Here is a 25,631-nt window from a genome sequence, read left to right as displayed (position 1 = left end):
AGCAGGAGAAAACCTCAGTGAAGTTTGTCAGGTAAGAATAAAGCGATAGTAAAGTTACCTTAAGTTATTCTATATAAATCACACAAGAAGAAAACCCCTCTGGCTATAGAAATAACTGAGAGATCAGAAAAGAACCTGGCTTTAAAAATCCACTGCATACTCAGTCACCTGGGGTACAGTGAGTGCCCGAGAGCTGAGCATTAGAACTACACACAAAGCTTGAGCATCACTGGACCTGACAAACAGCTCCAGGGAGCACAGCTGGGCTCCTGGGAGGGCGCTGCGTGAGGTGCAAAGTGCTTTTGCTTGGCATTTCCCAATGAGCAGCAGAAAAGATCTGCCACCAACATTTTGTTAGTAGTCACAGATTATCTTTTTGCTTCTTCAATCAGAAGCTGTGATGGGAAGGGTAAATGGAGAGAAACACGTTTTACACCTCAGAGATGTGATGTATGTGGGTGTGAGTAAGAAAGGCTGTGTTCTGGTAACCATGGGTCTATAGGTAGCTTGGCTTGTTAGATAGTCCTGTGGTATTGGAGTTTTGGGAAAGTGATGGCTGTTGTTATTCAGTCAAGCGAACAGGTACTGAATGTAAATAAAAAAAATCCAGCCCAGGTTTCTGTATCAGTCAATTTGGGGGCCACTGATAACAGAAGGGTGAAGAGATCTGAAACAGGCTTCAAAATATTTATCTTAAGTTCTCTAACCCATCTTCATTGGTACAGAACCACAGTGAGTGCCTGTCCTTACTGAAACACATGCACAATGTCCAGTGCTGACTTCAGCACAGTGCATGTCTGCAAGATGCTGCTCTGTCACCCCTGTGTCAGCCAAGCAAGGGCAGAGGTTACAGCACTCACTGGATCCTCACCCCTGGCTGTATCTCTGCCCAAGCTCAAGGCTGCCATGCCCAAGTAACCCACATCATTTCACTTTAGGAAAGATCAACCATATTTGTGCTTGGTGTTTTAGGACTGGCTTGAATGAGACTATGCAGAATGCCCCAGTGCCTGAGCCTTTGCTTAATTAAAAACAACTTCCTATGGATTTGTACTCATGAAAGTAAAGAATTGCTACATGTTGGTATGAATTTTATTTTGGTTAGTCTTCTGTAGTACATTCAACCATGGGAAATATCTATTGAAATATAGAGATGAAAAACACTTTATCCAGGTTCAAAATTTCAAGATGCAATGGTAGATTTTGCTGATAAATGCTAACAGTGTAGCTAAACTAAGTGAAGAGAGAAAAAAGGGAGTAAGGTGTAAACATACGTGAGCTGAAAACTTAGTTGAGGTCACCAATCATTGCTGGAAATTGTCAGTAAATGGTATTTCATAGGGTTTTTTTGGGTTCAAAAAAGTCTCAAATGATATTTCATGTTTGTTTTGGTTCGTTTTTAAAATTTCAAATCTCTTTTTTCAGACTGACTTTCAAATAACCCTTACTGTACTGTAGTTTTACAGCATTTTGCATCAAAGACATACAAACCAATATAGCACCTCTCACAACTGCACAGTATTATTTAATGTGTTTTTAATATTTCTCTAATTAGTACAACACAGCTTCAGGATCCCTGTGTTCCTGATCTCCATTTAAATTACAGCCATTATGCGTTATATACGTACAAACCTGAACCTCTGCAATGAAAAAGCTGCACTTGATCTTTGAGTTGAGAGTAAAATCTAATAATTACTTGGGCAAATGAGCCATGAAACACTGTCAACTGTACTGTGTCCAAATCATAGTGCCACTTAATATTTTATTGCACTACAAGATTCAAACATTACCTCAAGATTTACTTTACTCAGTCTTATAAATTGAGAGAACCTCCAATAGATAGTGAATTACTGACAGTCTTACACACATATTTTGAGTCAGGTATTCTGACCGTAAAAATAAAATCTAAAATAATCAGTCATAAGATTTTCCAGATACAATAATGATAATTGTTTTAGAAATTCCTAAATACTGTTTTACAGAAGGTAGTGGAATTCTAAGAAAAATATTAGTGACACCAAGAGGCTTTCATTATGAAAAAGGAAGGACTGAAAATACTCAGTTTGCAGAAGGAAAATAACAGTGTCTGTATTATCTACAGGAGTTAAAAACACTGTAATTAAATGTCAATAACTCTGAGTTCTCAGATTACACAGCTGTTGTCATATACAGGGATTAAAACACAAAGTCGAGGTGTCGGGTAAATTGGCTTCACTAGTTAATTGTCTCATTCATTCAATCACCAATGAATTCACTTCACAAATGAGATATTTCAGTGATTATCATAATTCTAGCAATATAACATGCAAAGTTCTTTCTTTACCTAAAAGAAGTCAATATCCTGAAGAATTTAATCTGGTCTAAATATTAAAAGATTTTTTAAGTTCAAGAAAACCTGTTGCAGCCCATTATAAAATTGCTTTCAATAAGAGAATTTTATCTAGTTCTCAGCTGAGTGGGTGCTTTGTATCCTGAAGTGTGAAGACCCCTAATCCCATCTCATTATCCATATAAATGTCTGACTTTATGAAAGACTGCTAAATCCATGGTTTTAACCACATCTGATAGCATTAAGTGTCACAGATTAGCTATGGACTAAGAACAAAACTTTGTATCTGTTTTCTTCACCTTCAAAAGTGCCAACCTTTAATATCACTGAGTATCACCTCATTATTATATGGACAGAAGGATATATGAGGATCATTTTGTCTTTTCAACCTCAAGAACATTCCCGGGGTCATAAAAACTTCTATATGAGTTTTCTTCAGAACTCCATGAAGCAGCAAAATCCTACTTTCAGAAATAGTGTTCAGGACAGTTGAGCATGTTAGGATAAAAGACCTGTCTATGGAAAGTCTTCAAACCTCACAGATCTGAGGGATTAAAAGGAAAAAAAGGTCTGATTCAGCAGAAATTCAGAAGAGAACGATTTTGAGTCAAGAAAGCAAGAACCAATAATGTTTTGAACTCCCTCTCCAAGTATAGAAACATTGCTGGATAGTAACCTGCTATCAATCTATGTGGAAGACAGACTCATGCTTCTGTTATTATTTGTGCTGAACTAACTCATGAACAATTCAGCTAGTATCTAAATTTCAGAACAACCCCCCTGTGAGATTCTGAAACAGCAGTGTTTTTGCTCCTCATTTGAAAATACAGTGTAAATATTGAATTTAACATATAAAACATTTTCTTTTACTATTTAATATCAAAATGCATAAACCCCTTGATCTTATTTGCAAGGAACTGCTACAGTAGGTCTTCACTGGAGCACCTGATGTTCCCTTTAAATGAGCTTGTATTACCATTAAAAGGTAATTATGATCAGTTTGTGATTTCAGAATAATGTAAATTAAATTAGAGAATAACCTGATGTAAAATAGGGCGTGAAATGAACTATAAAGAAACATGTTTGAAGCTGTTTTAGAATTTTTATTGGATTAGCTCTGTCAAATAGTGATGCAAGTGCTCAAGAACAAAGAAAAGAGGAATTTGTACCTGTATCGTAAATGGAGATTGCCAGGTACCCTCATGGACATATAATTTATAGTGCAGTTTTCAAACATAAAATGTATTGTTTGATGAAACAGTTGAATGTGTTTAGGACAGAGAGGGCTCTTGCTGTGCCTTGAGAGTTTCCAGGAGCCTGCCTGGGCTTGGTTCAGTCTCCCCTAGAAATAAGGGACACTTCAGAATATCAACCCTGAGTTTCACATTTCAAAACTAGGGTGTGGTACCTCTTGGGATATGGATCAGTCTTGTGCCTTAGTAGTTGAAATCCAAAAATTAGACCTCTGAAAGTGTGAGGATCTCTGTAAGTGTGTAGACAGGAAAAGAAACCCATCCAACCTTTAAAAACATATTAAGTTTGAGGGTTTTTTCAAACAGCATCCTTGCTATGGCAAACAAGGATGAAGAAGAAGAATGACAAAATTCCTTGGGCCCAGGCTAGCTCCTGTTTCTGGGTATATAAGAGTATTATTGTGCAATGGTGCTAATTGGTCAAGTGAAAATTGAGGGGGTTTTATTGGAAAAAAAAATTAACAGAAGGACAGGAATGCAGATAGGTCTAAAGTGACATGAAACTACTGTGATAAACTTTCCGAAATAGGAACCTTCTAGGCCAATAAATAACTTCTCAGGGTGAAAGTATTTGTGGTGATATGATTCAGAATGAATCAGCAGGGCACGAACTTCAAAACAACTTGTGGCAAGCAGGTTATCTCCTTCTTAGACAGTTCTCCTTAATTGGTGTGCTAAATAAAAATAATTTTTAATACATTAAATATAGCAGCGGGGTCCCAGAGAAGCCCACTATTGTGCTTCTTTATTTTTGTTTTAAAACCCTCTTATTTAATAGGTTTGTGGCTTCTCAAGTTGTGATAATATTTGACAAGTATCAGTGTCCTGTAGAGGAGTCTGCAGTTACAAGTCTGCCCTCTTGTGAGAGTTGCATCTTCCCCACCAGACTATGTTACTGTATCACACGCATTGCAGAGTCAGTAGGAACAGAAATATTTAATTCAGCTTTTTCACACAGTGGTGTTGGTTCTGCTCCATTGAACATAGCTATTTCTTCATTGTAGCATTGTTATTTTTTTATATCAACATGAATCAAATGTGTATCTGTTAAAAGAGTTCTTTACTTATGGTTAATTATGATGATGAGAATGTTGTGCAGAAGATTTTACTTTTGTTGTGCAGAAGATTTGACTTTTCTATCTCTGATGCCTCAAAACACCTATGGCAAAGACAGCACAGTTAGTTACTATACCTGAGCAGCACTGGGAATGGGGAAAGAGTGAATTTGGGCACAAGATACCAGCGGGATGACTTGTGTTTCTTTGTTCCCTGTATATTCCAGTCCCTTCTCCTCAGGAAGCCTCAGGGTGTGGTTTATGCCAGTGACTGGCCCAAAAGGTCAATGAAAATCTCCTGTCCCCACTACCAAGAAGGCACTAGATATTCTGAGTCCATCATGCTGCTTTCTGTCAGATCTGGACATACCAGTGAGATCCTCACAGGCTTTAACTCTGTAAAAAGCCCTATGTAGAATTCTTCTTTTTTTCTTCTTTTGTTATAGTTCACACTGTAGGAAGCCTAAGCACACAGCAGTACGAATATGTTTTGTGGCTCTATCCTAAACCCATGCTCCTCACTGACAACAGCCAAGGACAGGTCCCATTTAAGCTTAGGAAGTGCCTGGAAATTTGGTTAGTTATTGTTAGTAGAAGGCAGAGTGTAGCAGCTATTTGTTACTCCTTCTGGGGTTTATGCCATAAACCTATAGGATCCTGTAGGATATATGATTGAACCTCTAGCATAAATCTACAGATGTATCAAGATCTTCAATCCCTGCCCAGTTTTTCATTTCCTTTCCCCTGAGGGCAGAACAACCTTCTGAATAGACGTATTTTATTTTTCTAGCACTAGGATCTGATGAAGAGGACTTACATAGGCACGAGTTGAGTGTATAAAAGAGAGTTCTACCACAGCATTTCTGAACAGTTTGTGGAAGTAGGACCTCTAGGACAAGTTGATTCAGTGCATCTCAGGAAGGGCACTTCTCTAAAGATTAAGGATTGCACATGCCCAGTTACAGGACACGCTGTTCCCATTACAGGGTCTTTCATAATTTTTGTGTCTTGTTTAACAAATAAAATTTCTAATTCTACAGGATGAGGTTTTGCAATCTTTAAAATCTAAAGCTAGTACTGTAGATTTAGTTGAAATTATTAAGTGGAAAATAGCCTTAAATGTTTCCTTGGTGAGTTGAATGAATTGATGAAATGGAAATGCTGTTGTGAGATTTTGGCTGCTTTCTCAGGGAAAATTTACTTTGTAAATACATGAAATATGAATGATTTTGGTGAGAAAAGATTGAGATATTTGTGTGAAAGATTTCAACTTTGGAACAGCTCTAACGTAATGAGAGTGGATTACAGGGAATATAATTCTTAAATGTGTATGTAAAAACAGCAAACCACGAGACAAATAATTTTTGTCTAACTCACATGCATTACATATCAAATTAAATAGAAGTGTGAATAAGGCAAGCATATGGGATTTGGCTGAAAATAGCACTAAAAACTGTTATGTCTCCTTTTCTTCACTTGCTCAGCTCAAATATCACTCTCAGCACTGATTCCTCTCAATAGGGTATAAATGCAGAATAACTGCATGAGTAACTTTGGTCTTACATTGTTACTCGCTGGGCATGACTGTCAGTCCCTTGTCACATTTTGTAGTCTTATTGATCTTTCAGTATTTGAAGAGCTTGGAGAAAGAGTGGCTTTTTCTTTTCTAGGCATGAACGATTCTGTGGATGAATCATATAAACATTTGCTTTTTGATAAACCAAATCCATGAGATACAAGGCTTTGTAAGACACAGTATTTACTAACATAAATTAAGTGATAATAAAGAAGAAGAAAGTAAAGTCAACTTCCTCTGTAAGAACAAGGTGATTATTTTATTGCAAGTAACACTTTTTGTTCATTTTTTTTTCCTCCAAAGTCTGTGACAGCTGATTGAATGACACTTTTCCTTTGCATGGTACATTAGGGCTCCTGCAGCTGAACCACAGGATATCAAGGTGTCAGCAGGGGTGGAACTGAGGAGTAGTGAGTGATCTGTCCTCACCACTTGCATGTCTATTGCTCACACAAACAGTTTGACAGTTGCCAGCTCTGTGCTGTTCCAGCCACCTCCTTTTCCCGTAGGGATCTTTAACCTGGCCAGGTTACAACACTTCTGTGCCTGGTGATGGAAACAAAGCAGCTATATCAGATCTGGGAACTGTGCACTAAGCTTAAACTGACCTTAAATTTACAGGGTTTGTGGAGGCAGAACAAAGCTACTGATTAGTAGAAAAGCAGGTGCAAGTCCTCCAGATTCAGGGTAAATTTACAAATGCATGTCACCTGTGCAGTTCCCTTTGCATCAGAATGTAGCAGTCGCTGATAGTGCTTATCACTGTGATAAAGCTTGTACAACAGGGAATGAGAAACACAGCCTGCAGGTACCACTGCTGGGGAAGGGTGGGGGAGAGAAATGCAGTGTGATTGTTATGGCTAAAGCCAGTATAGACACCGGGGCAAATGTCACTATTCCTGTAAAAGTGTGCAATGGGATCTTCATACACCCATTATTCAGAGTTTTACAGTTCTAGAAACACAGATACCCTTCCATGTTATGCTAGGCAGGATTCTACCAGAGGTGAAAGACCATTTACCGAACCACTGACAGACACTGCTATATTGTTTCTTACACACCGGTGTTGGCTTAAAAAATTTTCACCACAGCCCTCCAGTGATGTGGGCCAGGACATGGATGGAGTGAAGTGGCTTTGCAGTAATGCACTGCAATCAGACAGAAATTTGACAAGAGGCTGGAAAATATTTTTCCAGCAATAGGACTGATTAGGCATTCACAGCTAGAGCTGAAGCACTGTAGAAATGCAAATAGATTTGTTCTCTATAATGGCAGCAATTACTGCTTTGCTTCATCCTATAGCTGGATCAAAACAGAGAGAAAAGGACTGGCATTTCTGCACAGTAGAATTGCTCCTTCATTCTTTCCATGCTCCCAGGTTTTTAGGTATACTGGACAAAATACCCAAGAATGCACTGCAGAGTAGCCTTTTAGGGACGGAATAATGAGCTCTACAGTCTAATAGCTCTTTTATTGCTCTAATTTCTGTGCCTCTGTGATTGACTCCTTCATTTCATCACTTCAAAGATCAGAGAAAGATTATATTCCAAAATGAGCAAGGCTGAAGAACATTCCCTTCTTGGGAGGACACTGATTCAAATTAACTGATTCTACATCACTGAGCATTGCTCACTATGAACTATGGTAACTTTTGGGTTTGATTTTATGCAGCAGATGTAGCCAAATTTGTTTAACACTGTGTTGGGTTTGCATGGCAGAGTTTTGGTAGCAGGGGAGGCTAGAGGGGTTGCTTCTCTGAGAAGCTGCCAGAAGCTTCCCCTGTGTCTGATGGAGCCAGTGCCAGATGGTTTCAAGATAGACCAGCCACTGGCCAAGGCTGAGCCCATGCAATGGTGGCAGTGACTCTGGGATAAGGTAGTTCAGAGGGGGGAAAAAACCCTGTGCAGATGGAGACAGGAGTGAGGATATGTGAGACAAACAGCCCTGCAGACAGCAGGGTCAATGGAAGAGGGGGATGAGGTGCTCCAGGTGCCAGAGCAGACATTCCCCTGCAGCCCATGGTCAGACCATGGTGAGGCAGCTGTGCCCCTGCAGCCCATACAGGTCCATGTTGGAGCAGAGATCCACCTGCAGCCCCTGGAGGACCTCATGTCAGAGCAGGTGGATACCCAAAGGATGCTGTGACCCCTTGGGAAGTGCATGTTGGAGCAAGGCAAGAGTGTGGGGAGTCCTCCCCCTGAGGAGGAAGGAGCAGCAGAGATTAGGTGTGACGGACTGACCACAATCCCCATTCCCCACCCCCCTATGCAGCCAGGGGAAGGAGGGAGAGAACTCATGAGTATTAAGGCAGGGAAGAAGAGAAGGGTTTCATTTCTCATTATCCTAGTCTGATTTGATTGGTAATAAATTAAGCTAATTTCCTCAAGTTGTGTCTATTTTGCTAATGACAACAATTGGTGATTGATCTCTCCCTACCCTTATCTTGACCCAAGAGCCTTTCATTGTATTTTCTCTCCCCTGTCCAGCTGAGCAGGGTAGAGACAGAGCGGCTTTGGTGGGCATCTGGCATCCAGCCAGGGTCAACCCACCACAGAAACATTTTCACACAGTGTCTATTCAGGCCTCACTGTAATCTGTAAGTTGCAGAAATATTTTTTCCCCTTTAATCTCATACGGAAAACTGATTACTCAAAATGTTTGCCAGCAGCAGTTTGTTCAATAGGTTGAACCACAGGTCATCAGATACTGTGCATGTCACATTACAGAAGCCTTTCTTCTTTCTTAATTCAGCCTGGGCCTCCACATATGGAAAAAAATTTCGAGACTATTCAAAAAAGTAAAAAGTGCTTCAGAAATAAGTAAACATTATTGTTTTAGGCTGCCTGTTGGTATAGCTCCAAGTAATTAAGTTAGTAAGTATTTCTAGAATTTCTTGACAATATTTTAAAAACTGGCCTTAAGATCTCTATTTCCTTCAGTTTGGAGTTCTTGCTGTGTTAACTTTATATTATACACAGCTTTCTTTTTCTCACTGCAATCTCTTGTGTACAATAATCATGGGTCTATGGGAGCACTGAAAGAGATGTTACAGAGTTGCTCACGCTCCCCAAACTGAAGGCACCAGTTGCCTGGGCTGTACAGGGAGACAATGATGCCAACATTTTCTCTAGTAACTGAATGTACAGGGAAAACCAAATGGAATACGAGAGACAAGACAGAAGAGTGCAGCAGAGCAGCTAAGTAATAGCACGAGCAACAAGGGGTCAGGGAGTACAACTCGATTCCACACCCAGCGTGGGGCAGCCCCAGTGTGGGCAGTGCCTGTGGGATCCAGGTCTGGTTGCAGACCTTGGGGAAGCCCCTGGCACCCCAACCCTGTGTGGCTGTGCTTTGACAGTCCTGCAGTTGGGATGAGACACCGTCTCCAAAGGAGGGGCAGGATCCTGAACCAAAGCTTCTGGTCTGTCACCACCATGCAGCATATGACTTGACCCGGAATATGGAGTCCCCTAGAAGTCTTCCCAATTTTCCTGCTCTTCCCCATCTTGTTGCAACTTGAGCCTGAAGAATACCTGTGCCTTGTTTGTCCTAGAAAGACTGTTTGCACCTGCTTTTGCTGATTGAAAATATTCAATCTCAAATTAATTTTAGAGTGTTAGAACTTCTAAAGGATAAAAAAACTGATCCAGGAGCTCCATTTACATTCACCGAAGCCTGAGTCTATTCAGTAGCATAGAAAGCAGAACTGCCTGCAACACCTCGCCAGGAGAAAAAGCACAGATGAAAGGAGGAATCACAGCACTAAGGATTTTACATTTCCATTGCACTTTGATGTTCGGCTCTCGCTCCCCTCCCTCCCTGAAGCAAGCTAACACCATGGTGTGTGACTACACGCTTCTAAGTGGTTGGATCTGCCTCCAGGCACTCTCCTCCTAGTCTTCCTTGCTACATTTGAAAGATCATCTGCCTCCCCAGCATCTGTTCATGAGTGATGACGATCAATGCTAAAGGGAGAGAAAGGGCATCCCAATGGCAATTTTATCAACTGGAAATTGTACACAAGGCTTTCAAAATGGGCCAGCAAGAGGAAATTAAGAATAGGTTAGACTATAATGATCAAACAGATCAAAGAAGTGAGAGAAACAGGCGAAAGCAACTCAGACATCTTTTTAGAGGCAGAAAGCCCTGCAGGAAAGGAAGTATGAAGGCAAAAATATCTCAGCACAGCATCTTGGTGCTGCACTGTTACAATTCCCTCGAGACAGCACAGCTTATATAGTATCACTATGGAAAGAAGAAAGTATTCCAGTAGGGATATTTGCTGAATAATACAGCAGTGTTTCCATCCCTAACATGTTAAAAAGCCACCAAGAGATAGATAATAATTTCTTAAATGAGATTTTTATTAAATGACATAGTTTGTATTCTTTCAATTGTTCAGCTTTTAGTTTGCATCTGGATCATGTTTTCCATTTTTTTGTCATTATGAGACACTAAAAAAATAATTGAATATGATGTTTTTGTACAACAAGAATATCCTCAAGAGTAGCAGTGTAATTAAATTATCAAAGAAAACGAGGTTTGCAAATAAACCCAGGTTTGATAACACAGAGGTGTGGCACTCCTCTGAAAAGTGTTGCCAGGCTTCATCCATCTGTCCCGGCTGTTATGGAAGGTTTTTGTCCTTGTAACACAATGGGGGTAGTTCTTGCTGAAAAGAGATACGTAGGCAGCTTGAATAATTAATTCTTTCAAAGCAGAAGCCACACAGGGGCCAGTACCTAATGAACAGAGGAAGAACACGGAGGAGAAAGAGTTTTGAACAGTGTGGCTAAGGACACCTTGTTTACAGCCCATGACAAACTCTCCTCAAGGTGTGGCATTTCTTTCTCCTTGGGAGAAAAGCCCTTCCTGAGGCTCTGTAATATTGTCTGAGAAGCTTCGTGGAACTGTTTGTCCCTCATAAAGCATTTGTGGGCAATTATTGGGAAACGTGTTAAACTTCTACCAATGTGCTCTACTGATGTGGAAGCAGTCTGCCTGGATGCTCCACAGCTTTCCCAGGTCAACTTAATGGAAGAACAGCCTGCTTTAAACAACCTATGAAAAAAATTGAGACACAGTTGAGAAATAATGTTGCTCCTTTACTATATGCATCACACATGCTACTGGCCAGTCTGTGGTGAGAGGGACACTGCGGGAGTGCTTGGAGACATTTGTGTCAGACCAATTCCTAATTATATAAATTTCTTGTTGTAGTGGAGTACCTGAACAGGACCACCTACTGTCTGTCTGAGAACAACTGCTATTGCTCTATAGTAATGTCAGTACATTGCAAGTCACTATGTCATTGATTAATCTGTTTTTCAATTTTATCTATCGATATCTATATCTATATCTATCTATATATATCTCATCCTTGCCATATAGAAAAGCTAAGAGACAGTTGTGGGGGAGAGGAAGTTACTTTATGTTACTTTCTGTGTCTTGGCCCACTGGGAAAATACAGCAAAATTTATGTGCTTACAATTGTCATTAGATCTTCATTTTTGGCAGGTTTAACTACTACTTTCACTTCTCATTTATTTTTAAGTGAGTTGTGTGTTTGTGAATGCACGAATTTGATGGCTCCAAAGACAGAGAGCATCTGTTTGCCTATAAAGGAAATATATTTACAACATTCACTTCCACAAACTGCTCCCAAAAGAGCGCTTCAGTTGCACACTTGAGGGCTAACAAGGGGATCAGTAATGTAAAACCCCCGTCATCTTGCCAAGATTACTAATGAGGCTGCAATTTGCCAGTGAGAGGTTGCAACTGTAATGGGTTTTGCAGTCTATTCCTTTTACTAGGAGGGCATTTTAACAACTAATTCAGGCTCCTGAGTCACTTCCAGTCTTGCAAGTGTTCCCACAATTGTGCAGTTTTGTTAGCAATGACCTGAAATCGTTGTGTCACAACTCCAGTAACTAAGTCCATACTTAGAAAACTAGGTGAAAACATTTGAAAATCAGGCTGATTGTTAAGATTCTGACATTTAGACAGATTGCACAACAATTTTAGCTGAAAGACTCCCTTGTATTCCCCAAGACGCCCCTAGTTTTCATAAGAATTGTTTAATTTACTGTGTTATTCAGAATCCCTGGGTAGATCAGTGTTTGAAGAGTGGTGTGTAAAGGATGATGCTTGTTTAGTAACTTGTAGTATCCCCAGTGCAACCCGTGCTCAGCGTTTGAGAAAAGAGAAGTGAGTGTCCTGGCTGCTGCAGACTTTGGAAGCTGCTCTGTCACCGGATCAACAAGAGAGCTGGCACTGGCCCTTCCCCATTTGGAACTGGAGCGTTGCCTGACCCGTTATCGTGAATCTGGATGCCCCAGACCAGGCCCCCCATGCGGACTGGTGCCCCCAGGACTCGCCTATATAAATAAATATCTATATATAAATATAAATATATATATATATATATAAAATATATACCAGGCCCTTGAAAGAAAGTTTTGTTGGGGACAAACTGCAGTGTTTCCCTCCCTCGTTCAGGTTTTCCCGTAATCCCCCGGTGGCCGGTGCCGGTCCCGCCGTTGCGGGCGGAGCGCGGGTGCCACCCGGTGGCCGCTGCGGGCGCTGCCGGCGCTGGCGGGGCCGGTCCGGGCCCGCGGCACCGCCGTGAGGGACCGTTTGCGCCGCTCGAACTGCTCCTCACCGCGGTGCTGGATGCTGCTGTTAAACTCTCCTGTTTGCTGTTTCTCTCGTGGTTTATTTGTACTTTAAAAGTAGTCAGGATGCGTTTTTTTCCCCGCCTTCTGACGCGTGGGAAGCAAAGCCGATGGTTCGTGTCTAACAGCTGAAGGAGAACAGCCGCGCGAGCTGCGGGTCAAACTGCGTCCAACAGCAAAAGGGACCATTCGGAGTCTGAATGAAACCAGAAGTGAGGCTCTTGCACCGGTCTGCTGGGCGGGGAATCAGACACAAATGGTCCTTTGGCCTCAGCTGAGGGCTGCTTTGGAAAGATGCCAAAATGGGATTGGGATTTGGACAGGAAACCAGATCCTGAGTATCCCAGCTACACTTATAAGGCTTGTAGCAGTGCTCATTGGCACCGGCCTCACCAAGGCTGTTCTCCCCTCCATGATACATGAATTTTTGAGCCATCTGAATGGTGATGGCAAAAAACGTGCTTTTTGGTTACTCGTGGTTGTACGGCAAATGGTGAAGCACAGCCCAGGGATGGGCAGGGGAGGGGGCTTTGGAGTTGTCTCCCAACTCTGTCACATCTGTAACCTGTCAGCAAGTGCATTTTCCATATCTAAAGTGAGGTCAATACTCTGCTTCCTAGAAATCAAGCGGAACTTAAAAGGTACTTTAACATCTTTGCAAGAGAAGGTCTATGTAGCAGGCAGCTTAGACAGGTAATATGTTATGCTTTAGCACAAACTATGGATTCCTGTATGGGCCAGATAAGACAACATTCATAGGAAGATTACTGAAAGCTGGTTAAATCAAGTCACCCACCTTGGAAGGACTTGGAAGGTGGCAAACCCACCCTCTTGCTGGGCTGAGAGTAATAAACATAGGTTTGAAATACAGCTGGCACTTGAATACTAATGCTGTTCCTTAGAGATGGACACTGAGGTGTATTCAAAACGTGACCAACAGGCTCCAAGTAACCAGTTCTAACTTGTTTTCATCAGGGGATTGGATCTGAAGGTCAATTCCATCCCAAATTATTTGATGACTGTGACAAAAGAGTGGTCTCAGAATACTGTCCTGAGGGAGAGAAACTGAAACCAGTTCATCACATCCCGATGAACAACGGAGGGCGACTGCATAAACCAGATGACACGATTTGCAAGAGAACTGAAAGCATCAGATCGGTTCCACTGCTTTCCTAATTTCATTTTATGATACTTATGTTCCATAGAGATTGCATAAACATGCACTCTTTCTCCTCCCAAAATAAATTAGGATCATTCTCAGGGAACACATCTAACGGTTTCATGTGCAAACTCACTTGGGTTAAATAAAATAGGTAAACAGAACTCTGAAAATAATCTCTACTCCTTGGCAAAATGAGGAGTTTTGTTTTCACCACTGAGTGGGTAGTAAGGATGGGTGAAAGAAAGGTGAGCAATTCAAAAAAGAAAAATTTGTTTTTCCTTTTCAGTCTGAGGAATAGCAATCCTCTCATACAACAGCAGGCTATGGAAAGGCAATGCTGGTACAGCCTCTGGGTCAGTCAGTGTGCCTATATGTGACCTTAAAATTCTTATTGCAGAAGTTTCGCTATTAGTCATTGTCTTTTTACAGATCAAGTGGGTTTTTTTACCAGTGAAATCATACTGCTCAAAATTTGCTACGTGCACATAAATACTGCACAAAAGATAAAAGCACCCATGCTCCCAATAACAGAGAGGTCAAAAAGGGGTAGAAATTGTGGTCTTTTAATTTCAATTTTGGTTGCTGCTAAGCTTCAGGGGGAGAGTGGTTAACTGGGGAGAGGTGGTGTTGCAAAGAGGAAGGAAGTGCCCAATCAGTTTATTACAGAAATGAAAGTGATATTTCCTTTTATTGCAGATTCCATATTTCAAAGGTGATGAGAAAGAAAAACCTCCTGGAAGCTAACTGTTGGATATGGGATGATGAGGACCAAGATAATTGAATCAACAGAAAAAGTGGTAGAAAAGTTGAAAGTAGAAAATGGCTGAAAGGGATGGGCTGGGGGCAGCACATGTTCTGCTGTAAGATATGTTATTTATAGCAACACAGAATTGTAGACTAATTTATGTTAGGAGGGACCACAAGTTGTCTCTAGTCCAAATTCCTCTTCAAAACAGAGTCTGCTGTGAGACCAAATCAGAGTGCTCAGGGCTTTAGCCACTTAGGTCTTGAAAACCTCCAAGGATTGAGATTAATCCAACATCTCTGGACAATCTGTTCCAATGCTTGGCTGTCCTCATCATGAAAAAGATTTTGCTTATATCAAGTCATGCCTTTTTTAAATTACAATTTATGTCTCTCAGTTTTGTCCTCTCACCATGCACTACTGTGCAGAGCCTGGCTTTGCTTTCTTGATAATCTCCCCTAGAATTCCCTCTTACTTAGGCTAAATGAGCTCAGTTTCTTCAGTTTCTTCTTTATAGGGCAAATGTCCCAGTCCCTATCCATCTTGGTGGCCATCCACTGAACTTGCTGCAATTTATCATCACAGTCAACTGTCTGGAATAAGGAGTCAAATGCAATGGACTTCTCAGACAAAGAGTATTCAGAAGAGAGCCAAGACTAGAGGAACATTTAGATGATTCATTGTCATCTTAATACTCAGGAAAAACCAGGAGCTGAAGAAAAGCTTTGTATACTATTTAAATGTCATCTATCTGCTCTATTCCATGGAGAATCTGGTTACTTGATCAGACCAGCTTTTGTAGGTTTTGTCCCCACTGAGTGTAGGATCTGTCCCAGGGCCATCATGAAAACTTGTGTGTTTACAGAACATTTCAGCCTAATAGCAGTTGTGCTCTGTAAAAGATTTGTCAGATGCAAGTGCACTATTTGATGAACTGGCTCAGAAGAGGGATATGCAAAATGGTAGTGGGTGGCAGAAAAAAGCATCTTTTGAGTTGACATATTATGAAATATTCGAGGTAACAGGTAGGAGAGCTGCATCACCCACTTTCTTCCTGCTCCAACGAGCTACTGCCTGTACACTTCCAAATCTTAAAATTCAGAATTTTATCTGACAGTAATCCCCCCAGTTTGAAGAGACTAAAGATTCCAGGCAGCTCCATGCTACTGAGGTAGAATAGGTTTTTCCTCCTCTGTTTTAAATTTCTCTTACACCTTTCACCGTGAAAGCTCACAGGACTTTTCAACCAATCCACAAGTTCCTGTCCACATGACAGAGGTCACGTTGTTGCCCATTTTGATTCAGAAGGAAATGTGGCCTGGCTCACTACCTGGCAAAGCCATACAGGTATGTAGGGCCTGGAGCAATGCACGGCATGGTCTGAAGGGGAGATACTCTCCTCAGTCATAGGCTTGGTGTGCAGGTTTCTCATGCAGTGTGGAAAAATATCTGTATGAGATGGAAAATGAACTAATACATCACAGTCAATGTACCTCTTTCTCCTTCTGTTTTCATCTCCTCTGAAGGCTGGAATTTTTCTGGGAAGATAGTATGTACTGAGAAAGGCAGTGGATGTCAGGATAATGGGCCATAAGGGATGCATATTTTCCATTTCACCCGCTCTGCAAGGATGTTTTCCCTGAAAGTCAGTATGGAGACCGAGAAAGTAGTCTTGCAAACTTGAGACTTCTAAATGATGCTGCAGCCAAGGAAGCTGTTGTACAGGTGTATGGGTGGTCTATATCCAGAGAAATAGGGGATGGTACTCTTTGGAGACCACACTGGGTGTCAATTCTTAAAGGATCCATGAATATCATGGAGAACACATTAGGAGATCTATCCAAAAGTATTAATTCCTGCAATAAAAGCTTTGGCTTTCAAGGCAGCTGGGAAGACAGTTTGTAAAAAAACCCCACAAAACCAAACAAAAGCCCCACAAACAAACTCGTCCCTCCAGGGTGGGTTTCTTCTTGGGAAATATTTGGACTTGAGTGTTTTGGCTGTTTTGCAACAAATGCTGTTCTCATGTTTTTCAGAAAAGCGTGTAATTTAAATTTTTTGATGGGTTCCTGGAGAACCTACTGGGTATCAAAGATCAAATTAAACAGCCTTTTTATTTTAGATGAATCTCCTGCTATTCCAGGTTCTGCTTGTCTCTGCAGCCCCACACCTTTGGTGTTCCCTGTAATATATTTCTTTCAAAATCCTTAGTATGCTGAGCGGTTCTTCTGGACGATACAAATAATTACACCCTGCTGCTCACCACATCTGTTTATGAGAAGAAAAACTGTTTTCTGCTTGATCAGCTCTGCTGCAGTAAACAATGTCAGATGTTTATTGCGAAATAGCTACAAATTCTGACTGAACTTTCAGCAACACATACTTGAAGGCATCAAAGTGCTCTTGGAAGAACTTTTCACTCTGTGTGAGTGTTAGTGGTCTGGGAAACACTATTTTATATCAGTCTTGATTTAACCCAGCTTCTTATCTACAATTTCACAAGAAGGCTTTTTTTAAAATACTTTATAACTTCTAGAACTGCTAGAACTCTCTGAGAGTTATGGCTATGGAAGCCTTTTCCCTCTTTACTCCCTATGCAGAATTCCCCAAACCAGGTATCACAGTGGGTGTATATTTTCGAGCTTCTCTAAACTCATACTTTACTAACCCATTTTGGATTCACTACACACCTTTAAACAAAGTGATAAAAAGGAACTACCCCTTGCAACTGCAGCTATGAGTTGCAGGTGGCAACGCCACAGACTGCAACAGAATTATATTAGATCTGGACTGACCAAAGAATCAAAGCTACTGAGTTGGGAAACTGAGCTGCACATGGACAACCAAACACCAGCTCTTTTCCTGCTGGAAAACTCATTGTTAGGCTGCCTTCTTTGGAGGACTCTGGAGAGACTTAGCTTTGTTTTTCAGCTAAATCATCTCCGTTGAGTTTCCTCAAGTCAATGCAAAACTGGGGCAATAGTGACTGACAGAAAATGCCTGCATTCACTCCAGGATGGGACATGAAAGCAGCCAAACCCTTCAAAAAGGGTACCAACATAGGCCCTGTACCCCTACAAACACAGGCATTGTACTCTTCAAGTGAATGTCTGCTTACTAGTTTTGTCTTTATTTCCACTCTTAGGCTGAATATCAGCTTCAAAAGAGCATTAGAAATTATTGAAGCCAGACATCTGATGTTCTGAGGGTTTTACTATGGAGGAGGGCAAATGGTCTATTTATAATTTTTCCCTATTCCTCCCTCAGTTAATTTCTACAGCACCAAGATACATTAACACTCCTCCTCACCAGTTTGTATTTGTACTAAGAATAAAGCTTTTATTCTTGCCTGTGGGGAGGTTAAGCATTTGCTATTTACAGGTGGTGTGTGGAGGAAAGATGGACCTAGGTTATTTTTTTATCATTTGATGGGAACGTGCAGTAGAAAACAGTATTTTAACTAGAAAAAAATACTACTTTCTTTGAACATGAACTGAGTCTAAATTATTACAGAAGTTATCATCTGGAAAGGCAAGAGCTGAGCTGGTGTAGCAACAGATGACCCTTGTAAAGGTATTTGCTTAGTTTATGGAGAGCTCTGTAACTGAGAGAAGATTTTTTTCCTGTTACCCTTAACCTGGCCCCATTTTCCCTTGTAGAAACAGTTCCAAAATCTAGAAGAATCCCACAGCACTGCACAGTAAATTCAAGCCAAACAACATTTGGCTTTGCTCTGCTGAAGCACACAGCTACAAGTGTTTTGTTTCCAAGTTGTAAAGTCTATCCTCAGCCCTCCGGTGAGAAAGAACACTCAGATTATAAACTCAGTACTGTTTCACATCAGCAGATCCCATTTGTATATTCCATTGAGCTCCCAATAGAAAGTAATAAACACACTCATAACCTGACTAAACCTCCATCTAGCCTTTGCCAAACTATCAAAGTATCTATGAAAATAAAAAAAAATCCCCAGCCATGCTCAGTAACCACAACTGTTGCCTGCTGAGCCTCTCAGGTGTGCACTGCCTGCTCCATGCTCAGGGAGAGGTGGAACCTGTGTCAACACTGTCACTATATCTGTACATCCCCAGTCCCACCCCATGTTCCTAGGAGGCCACAGCAAGCGACTTGTAGGTGAGAAGGTGGCTGTAAAACAAGCTGACTTTTTTAGGTGGAAATGAATACACCACACACACATACAAAATGTTACACTTTTGTTTGATTGTTTGTTTTGAAAGACTGTTTTCTACTAAAAATTTTTAATTGTAAATAGTCGTTTTTTAATGGTATGCCAGTGGAAGCAATTTGTCTCCTAACTTTTAGAATTGCATTTGTATAAGTGTAATGATGAGACAACTAAATCTCTGACTGTACAGTTATGTCAGAATGCATCTTACCCATGTAAACTGTGTAAAGAAAAGCTGAACGTTTCTTGCTCTTGCTGCATTTGAGCAACAATGTTATTAACTCAGCCCAACCCTTCCTCCTTCAGGAGGCACAAAGAGGGGCTGTTAAAACAGTGCAGTTAAGAGTGAAGAAAAATAATTACATCATGTGATGATGGAATCTTGATACCACAGATATTTGAATGGAAAATTTCTACTTTCATGGAAAGGTTATGATGGAACACCCAATCTCATGTCCTTTTTTTTCCCTACAAAAATATCTGGATTCATATTTGGTATTCCTTAATATTTCTTTTTCTCTTTTATAAATTTTTACTTATATATGTGCATGTCTGTGTATAGAAACAAAAAACTGTTCTGGTTCTCAAATAAAACCACTTAAGATTCAGTTTTAAAAAGAAGGAATTTAGAAAATATTTATTATACTCCATTGCATCCTATTATTATAATCTCCTTTAGTGATCATATGCAGAAAGCATTTGAATATTCATTTGTAGAATGGTGAGGAATGGCAAGGGAAAGGATTCTTGGACTGCCTGGGAGAATCAAGTATGATGATGACTTACTCCTTACTCTTGAATTTAAATGTCAGAAGAGACTTTTTTCTCCAAAATGTTAATCACTGCAATTAAACACAGATGCACAAAGAAATAGTTTGATTCTATGTGGATTTTTTAATAGGAAGTTCAATTTTAAGCACTGATTACCATGAAACAATCTGATATGCTTATTGTAAAGCAAGTACTCATGTATTCACAGACATACTGGAATTAGTCAGGCCAAACTAACTAACTGCTGAAATACAGAGAAGTCCTATCTCTCCAGCCAGGGAAGGTTATGCAATCTGAGTAGCTGATATAAACACCAACATCTTTCCCCTTGAAACAGTGATCATCTTGGAATGACTCTCCCTAATACCATTATTATCAGTGGTGTGAATTTCATAACTTCACTTTCTCAAAACTACAATTACTCTACTTTTTCTGATCCAAACCCCATTTTTTTAATTTCAGCTTTACTGAAGTAAAATTCTCACTGCAGCCACAAAGATAGATCAAACTTAGCGTAAGTTGTCTGCAAATACATTTGTTATTTGAGTTGCACACTTAGAAAGCTTTAAATTCCAGAAAAATCAGGCCTTGCCAAAAGTAGTAGACAGGCTGGAAAAATATGAGTAAGTGACTGCAAACATGCTGCATTCTGAATATCAAAAATGTGGTTTTGGCATTGCAATTCGAGAAAACCCAAGTGAAACCAAATAAAAAATCACAGATAAGGCCAACTTAATGATGCCAGTGCTCCTGTGCATAGGCACCTTGGCTCTGGCTGCCACTGAGAACGCTGAAAATCAAGTCAAGATGACTTAAGGGGGGGGAAATGCAAATCTTTCTACGCCCCCTGCCACTCAGTATGTTGCTCCAATAGGCTGTTACCATAGTGTCAAGATTCTTCCAAATACTTGAGCACTCTTCCATTATCAAAATTCAAAATATCTATGACAGATATCAATTCTGGAAGATGCATCCCAGCACAGTTTATTAAAAATAGAATCTAAGGGAAGGGAACACTATTCCTTGCAAAAGTTGAAATTACGTCCTTCTCCCTGCCTCTGCCCAATATGTAAAAAATAAATTAAGAAAAGGCAAGAGGGGGCAGATGTTCATTTAATTTTTCAGCAGCACAGTTGTCATGTGTTCACTGAGTAGCTTCAGCTCAGTGCTGCTTCAACTTACAATCAGCCATAATACACAGCTAATATCAAGGTACATATGGAAAAGATGGAATAACCCTGTGCAACAGTCCCACAGGAGCATGGCTGGCTACATAGGTGTGTGCAGAAAGCCCCTGGAGCCCAGGAGGATATCAAATTGAGCACAAGTCAGAAGTGGCTTTCACAACAGCAACTGTGAAGCATAACTGCAAACCACATTGTGTACATGGAAGCACAGTGAGCAAGCCAAGGGAAGCCATTAAGTCTTTGTTGGCACTTGTAAGGTGGCATCTGGAATAGCGTGTTTAGTTTTGGACCTCCAGTACAGGGAAGACAGATAGGAGACAGTCCAGCAGAGAACCACTAAGATAATTTAGGGGCTATAACATATGAGAAGAGGCAGCAGGTGAGCTTTCTCTTGTAACTAGGAGGGGAGCTGTCTTCAGGTGGTTATAGACAACCCACCTTCTGAGGGGTGCATAGGGAAAGGATGGGAGGTAAAGGTTGCAAGGTGAAGCAAAGGAAATTCCAGTTGGATATACAGAAAAACAGTTGTTGTAGTGAGGGTGGTTAAGACTGCAACAGATTTCCCAGAAAGCCAGTGGAAATCACATTCTTGGAGATACTCAAAAGTTGACTGGATGGGGTCCTGAGCACCTGGATTTAAATTTTAAGCCAGTCATGCATTTGTTAGGAGATTGGACTGCAGACATCCAGACATTGCTTCCAACCTAAATTATTCTCTGAGTCTATGAAACTCAAGTACTCTGCTACAGCAAGAGTCTGCCTGCCCTGTATCAGAGAAAACCTAAGAGAGTCTTGGCCTGTATGGTTTCTCTTAGGAATAAAGAGCTGTCTCAGTGATCATCCCACACTATTCTTCAGGAGGCAGGAGGCTGGAACCACTGGCAGAGAAAAGGTCTGTTGAGAGACTAGATCTTATATGATCTTATGTCATACAGACCCAGAGTCAGCAGACTGTCTTTGCTCTGAAGGGGACAATTTCAGCAATTCTGCAAAGGCTTGGAATGGGGGAATTTCTCCTTTACCTCATGGCATCTCTCTACATAGATCTTTGCTAGCCAGACTTGGTGCAAAGGGCATAATTTTGCTCTGCTGGGAGAGCTTAGAAATTAGTATAACTTGCCTGTTTGTTAAGTGGCCAAGGACAGTGCTACAGCTAACATGGGCAGGCATTCCTTAGAGCTGTATTTAGCAGAAAGCAATTACATTTCAGCACTGCTTTCTCTAAAATAAAGCAATCCCTCTTACCCCTCCTTCCCCTGCCCTCAGTGGGAATATCTGATTATAGCCTTTTCACTCAAATTCCACACAGCTCCTCTTTCTTGAGGCCTTTCACACAAAAGCAAAGACTCACAAAGAGGAGACAGGCACCATTGTATCAGTGTGTTCCATGGCAACGTTTTAGCACTCTAAGAGTTTGCAGCAATCCAAAGGATGTGTCTGTCCTTTATTAATGATATTTCCCAGCTGTTTCTGGTTGAGAAAGAGAGGTCTGGTCCTTCTTTGTTACAGCCTCCAGGGTTCACACAGGGAGCTCTGTAACTCCCTCAGGCAGGAGGAGCACAGTCCCAGTGCGAGGCTGCAGATGCACAGAGCCTAAGCCTATGGATATCGAGGTACTGTACATGTATGTGTTGCACATATATAATAAAAATTAAGCACGTGTTTAATCATACCTATGCACAAAATATTTGTCCACAGCAATGCAACCTGGAAGTCCCTCGGGGTTCTGTCCTTTCTTTTGTAGCAGCAACCATAGTTCTTCACCCCTTCTCTCTTAGGACATGTTTTTCTTTTAGTACTCATTTTTCATTCCCTTCAGTAAAGTTTTTATATAACCTTTCTTCTTTGTGCACTCAGTATCTCCTTCTTATCCTGACATGTACATTATGCAAACATGCTTCACTCTCACATAAGCCCTGCTCTGAATATATTAGTGCCTTCCCTGCAGTGATTCCAGTGGGGTTGTGGGTTTGTACAGAACACAGTGTAAGGCCCAGTTCTTACTCCTCTTTAACTGAAGGTTTCATTTGGATCTTCATCCTTGACTTTGGGCTTGAACTTTGAAGTGCTAGTAGGAACTGTTCCTAACAGGAACCTTCTGTAGTAGATTCTATCTGCATTCATTCTGTTTTAGATAAAATTGCATGGATACAGGAATGAAAGTATTTGGAATATAGGCTAAACTCAATATATTATGCTTCTTTTAACAATTTCATCAAAGCTGCTCTGGTATTTTCCATTTGCAAAGGGCAATGACACATGTCAGAGTCATAAACCAAATGCATTTTTAAAATGATCACTGGGCTGGACAGTCCTACTGCTTTCCTGCAGTCTCACAGAGCTGTTGGCTATTGGTTTACAGGAGAAATGTTCAATAGCTGAGACAAGTGAGAGGAAGCACAGGAAGGGTGCTACTGTGGTCCAGAATCACTGTTACCTCAGTAATGTGCTACCATTCAGCTCAACCCGTTGTCAGGATACAGATTTTTTTACTGAATTTATAATTCCAACCTTAGAGGTGCTATTTGCCCTATAAATGGGTGTAAAAAGAAACAACTCCATGAGCAGGGGTTGTAGAGAGGTGTGTATTATTGCAAATAAAGACGGGAAAAATATGAGTGGTGTACCTGTCCAAGTTGTGATCTTCGAGTTGTGATGAGATGCCATTTCTCAAGGAAAGAAAGATTTCAGAAAGAAAAGTGAGATTAAGCTTTTCGTCTCCAATAGATAGGACATGTAGCACAATTCCTCCTGTAGGTGCAGATTTGTGTCTGGAATTGAAGGCCTCCTTTCTGCTCAGCCCACGGATGTTCCATGGTTTTTCTTCCACGAAAGGGAAGCAGCCACACACAGAGCTTGCACCCCTTAGTTCAGCACAGAAGGTGATCATACTTTGAATGTCATTTTTCATTGCAGAGTCTAAAGTTTCCTGACATTTGGAGTGAACACAGCTTGCAGAACATTTAATACCACAATGCCTCCGGTGCATTATGCTTACTAAGCTACTTGATTATTTGGAATCTAGGATATCGAGATAGGTGTGATGGCATACCCATAAAAGAATGGTTTTAAAATCATTCAACTCTAAGTTATAGGTCATTCATGTATTTTACTATCATTAAAATGGCATTAAAGGAGAAAGTTCCATCTCATAATAATGCCAGCGAGGACCTTATACCTTGACGCAGCACATACGTCTTTAATATAAAGGAAGGAAAAGACTGACATTAAAAAAATTAACTGCTTCTATAACTTGAAACTGCTATTTATATGTACAGAATTCGGACCAGTTTTAAATTCAAGCACCCTTACAATACCTGAAGTGTTTCCACATATCTTTCCATATCATGCAGAGATATAAATGGTATATTTTAGAGTTCTACAGCCCAGACCCTCAAATAAGGCCTATAAGGTATGGTGTGTTTCCTAGTCTAAAGTCTGAACACCAGAGAGTTCTGTGACTTTTTTCCATTTTAATTCTGCACTGTACCAGCAAGATCAAGGCCTCTCAGCAAGACTTACTCACTTACATGCAGCACTACTGCATCACCTCCCCAGACCATACAGGTTAAACTGTGAGCAGTGAACTGCTTCCCTCAGTAAGGCTCTGTGCAGGCCCCTTCTGACTGCAGAATCCAACTCTGGTCATTTATTTTCACCTGCATCAGGAATTTTCCCAGAACATGAGAGCTGAAGTGTCTGTGTGATATTCATAAATATTGTGAAAGACTTGATTTTTTAAGATCCCAAAGGATTTTTAAGCAGTTTGTATAATTTTGATTGACCTAATCAAACTGATAAACAGAAGTTTCACATCATGCCAGCTGGAAATATATAATCCACTTCTGACTAGCAAATACTTTTTTTATTTAGGCAAATTTTGAAACAAAATTAGAAATTTTTCATTAAGGAGATACGAAAATAAACCAGGATGTTTTGTCCCTCTGCTTTTCCCCCTTCCTCTTTTTCTGCAGGAGCCATTTAGTCACATCCAGGCTAAATTCACACATCGTTCCAGACTGAGGCTTTTCCTGTGATCTTCAACTAAAAAGTTTCACTTAGTCTGTGAAATGACTCCAGGGTTTTTTTTTACATATATGCTACCAGGTATCTGTTCCTACTCCCTCTGAGATTTAAAATCCTTTCTTTTCTGTTGGAGATCTGCTCTTTTCTAGAAGGAATTCTAGTAGCATGGAATTTCACCTGAGATAATGGTTCTGTTTCTCAGGACAGATGGTTAAACCTACGGAGTGTGGAAGGCAGCTCATACTTGCAGCAGTCATAGTCCAGAAATGAAGGACACAATTTTCTGAATGCCTGGGGCAGTTCTTGGCTATCCAAGAGTTTTGCCTTTTTCTAATAAGGAATTACTTAATCTGTTACACAAATTGGTAACTATATTGACCATGCAAGGTCTGCAATTCTTTTTACAGTTTAGCTTTTAATTGAAAAAGATATCAAGCATGCAATAATAGCAGAAGGCATTCACTTACCCTATGACAATGCAGGAGATGGCAGTTCCCAAGAAGGCGTAGGTTAAAATCGATCCTAAGTTACGAAAAAAATGTCTCTGGAGAGAAAAATTTGAAAAAAAGTCCTTTGTAATACAGTAAATAAAAGAGCTTTCAGTCCAAGTTGAAACACTGCATCTAGAAGTGCCATTTGTTACTACACATATCTCAAATACAAGATG

General features: G+C 40.6%; 1 protein-coding gene and 1 long non-coding RNA gene across 2 annotated transcripts in view; one reads left to right on the top strand and one right to left on the bottom strand.

Annotated features, from left to right (window-relative positions):
* Nucleotides 1-25,631, bottom strand: part of SLC9A9 (solute carrier family 9 member A9) — a 184,224-nt gene that overhangs the window by 146,574 nt on the left and 12,019 nt on the right. The window contains exon 4 of the mRNA XM_027686117.1: nt 25,432-25,508. Coding sequence (XP_027541918.1) covers nt 25,432-25,508 — 77 coding nt within the window. The remainder of the gene's footprint in view (nt 1-25,431; nt 25,509-25,631) is intronic.
* Nucleotides 12,833-25,541, top strand: LOC113969033. Its single transcript, XR_003534722.1, has 6 exons — nt 12,833-13,099; nt 14,746-14,846; nt 18,308-18,367; nt 22,448-22,551; nt 24,913-25,045; nt 25,167-25,541. It is a non-coding gene; the product is annotated as an uncharacterized LOC113969033 (long non-coding RNA).

Source organism: Neopelma chrysocephalum, unplaced genomic scaffold, assembly GCF_003984885.1.
Source record: "Neopelma chrysocephalum unplaced genomic scaffold, ASM398488v2 Primary Assembly neopelma1_70, whole genome shotgun sequence".
Lineage (NCBI taxonomy): Eukaryota > Metazoa > Chordata > Aves > Passeriformes > Pipridae > Neopelma > Neopelma chrysocephalum.
The sequence above is the reverse complement of the archived record's forward strand: the minus strand, read 5'-3'. Positions and strand labels throughout refer to the sequence as shown.